General features: G+C 40.4%; 1 protein-coding gene across 1 annotated transcript; it reads right to left on the reverse strand.

Moving 5' to 3' along the window:
- Positions 1-222: 222 nt before the first annotated feature.
- On the reverse strand, positions 223-1,399 carry LOC133034537 (uncharacterized). The gene is made up of 2 exons (XM_061109640.1): positions 1,217-1,399; positions 223-696 (listed from the first exon to the last, which is right to left on the reverse strand). Exons 1-2 carry the CDS (start codon positions 1,397-1,399, stop codon positions 223-225), a joined length of 657 nt encoding a protein of 218 aa, XP_060965623.1.
- Positions 1,400-1,620: the final 221 nt, after the last annotated feature.

Consider the following 1,620-nt stretch of genomic DNA (forward strand, 5'->3'; position numbering starts at 1 on the left):
AATAATATAACAATATCCACACATATGTATCTATTAGGCATTATGCACATGCCAATAAAATCAAATATTATATTATCATAAAAATAATCCCATACATATTTAAATCCATAAATATGTAACAAAAAAAAATACTCTCAGCTAAATAAAATTACAAAAATACCCTTTCGGGGTTAGCGGATATTACAATTATCCCCCTCTAAAAGAAAATTTCGTCCCGAAATTTTACTCAAATAATTCTGGATATTGTTCTCGCATATCAGATTCAAGCTCCCAAGTAGCTTCCTCAACCACACTGTTTCTCCATAGGACTTTCACCAGGGTAATTGTCTTATTTCTCAAAATCCTATCCTTTTGATCAAGAATCTTCACCGGACGTTCATTGTAGGACAAATCTTCCTGCAAACCCAGTGTTTCATAGCTCAAAACATGCGATGGGTCTGACACATATTTCCGGAGTTGAGATACATGAAATACATTATGCACCCCAGATAATGATGGCGGTAAAGCTATTCTATAAGCTACACTGCCCACTCTATCCAATATCTGAAATGGACCAACATATCTGGGACTTAGTTTCCCTCTCTTGCCAAATCTCTTCACCGAGAGTCCTTTTCGTGGTGTCACTCGAAGAAACACATGATCACCCACTTTGAACTCAATGTCTCTCCGCTTCAGGTCTGCATAAGATTTACGTCTCTGCTCGCGCCGTGATCATTCTAGCCCCGATCTTCCGAATAGCTTCGTTGGTGTCTTGAACTCGCATCACGGCCCTAGGAGTTTGTTCTCTCCCAACTCATCCCAATGCAAGTGGAGACTGCACTTTCTTCCATACAACATCTCATAGGGTGCTACCCCGATAGTAGACTGATAGCTGTTGTTGTAAGAAAATTCAATCAAAGGCAGGTATTTGCTCCATGATCCTTGGAAATCTATCACACATGCCCTCAACATATCTTCCAAGATCTCGATTTGTTCTCTCTCGACCATCATCTCTCGGATGATATGCGATCTTTGAACTTCAATCGAGTTCCCATTGCTCTCTCGTAAGCTTTCCCAAAAGACGAAGTGAACCGAGCATCTCGATCACAAACAATAGAATACGGTGCCCCATGTAATCTCACAATCTCATTCACATAAAGTTCAAGAAAATGGTCCATGGAGTAAGTCATGCGTATCGGTAGAAAATGGGCGATTTTGTATACCTATCGACGACTACCCAAATGGCGTCATGCTGCTTTGTAGTCTTAGGTAACCCAGTCACAAAATCCATGGAAATCTCTTCCCACTTCCATTCAGGGAGCTTCAGTGGTTGTAACAATCCCGCTGGTCTTTGATGCTCTGCTTTAACTTGTTGACATGTTAAGCATTTGGCCACAAATTCAACTACATCCTTTTTCATACCAGCCACCAATACAATGCTTTTAGGTCATGGTACATTTTAGTGGTCCCGGGATGAACCGAATAAGGTGTAGTATGAGCTTCTACCAATATCCCCTTCTTGAGCTCATCATTATCGGGCACATAAATTCGTCCCTTGAACCGAATTAATCCCGTGTCTGATATTTCATAATCTTTGGCGTTACTATTCAAAATTTCTTGCTTTAGTTCATCGAGCTTTTG

Source organism: Cannabis sativa, chromosome 2 (genome assembly GCF_029168945.1).
Source record: "Cannabis sativa cultivar Pink pepper isolate KNU-18-1 chromosome 2, ASM2916894v1, whole genome shotgun sequence".
Lineage (NCBI taxonomy): Eukaryota > Viridiplantae > Streptophyta > Magnoliopsida > Rosales > Cannabaceae > Cannabis > Cannabis sativa.

What these genes read in the sequence shown, in the direction of transcription:
- LOC133034537 (XM_061109640.1), bottom strand. Translation starts at nt 1,399, where the DNA reads ATGAAAAAGGATGTAGTTGAATTTGTGGCCAAATGCTTAACATGTCAA. An exon ending in AGCAGCATGACGCCATTTGG is followed by an intron (nt 697 to 1,216) that starts GTAGTCGTCGAT and finishes CGGCGCGAGCAG; the next exon opens with AGACGTAAATCTTATGCAGA.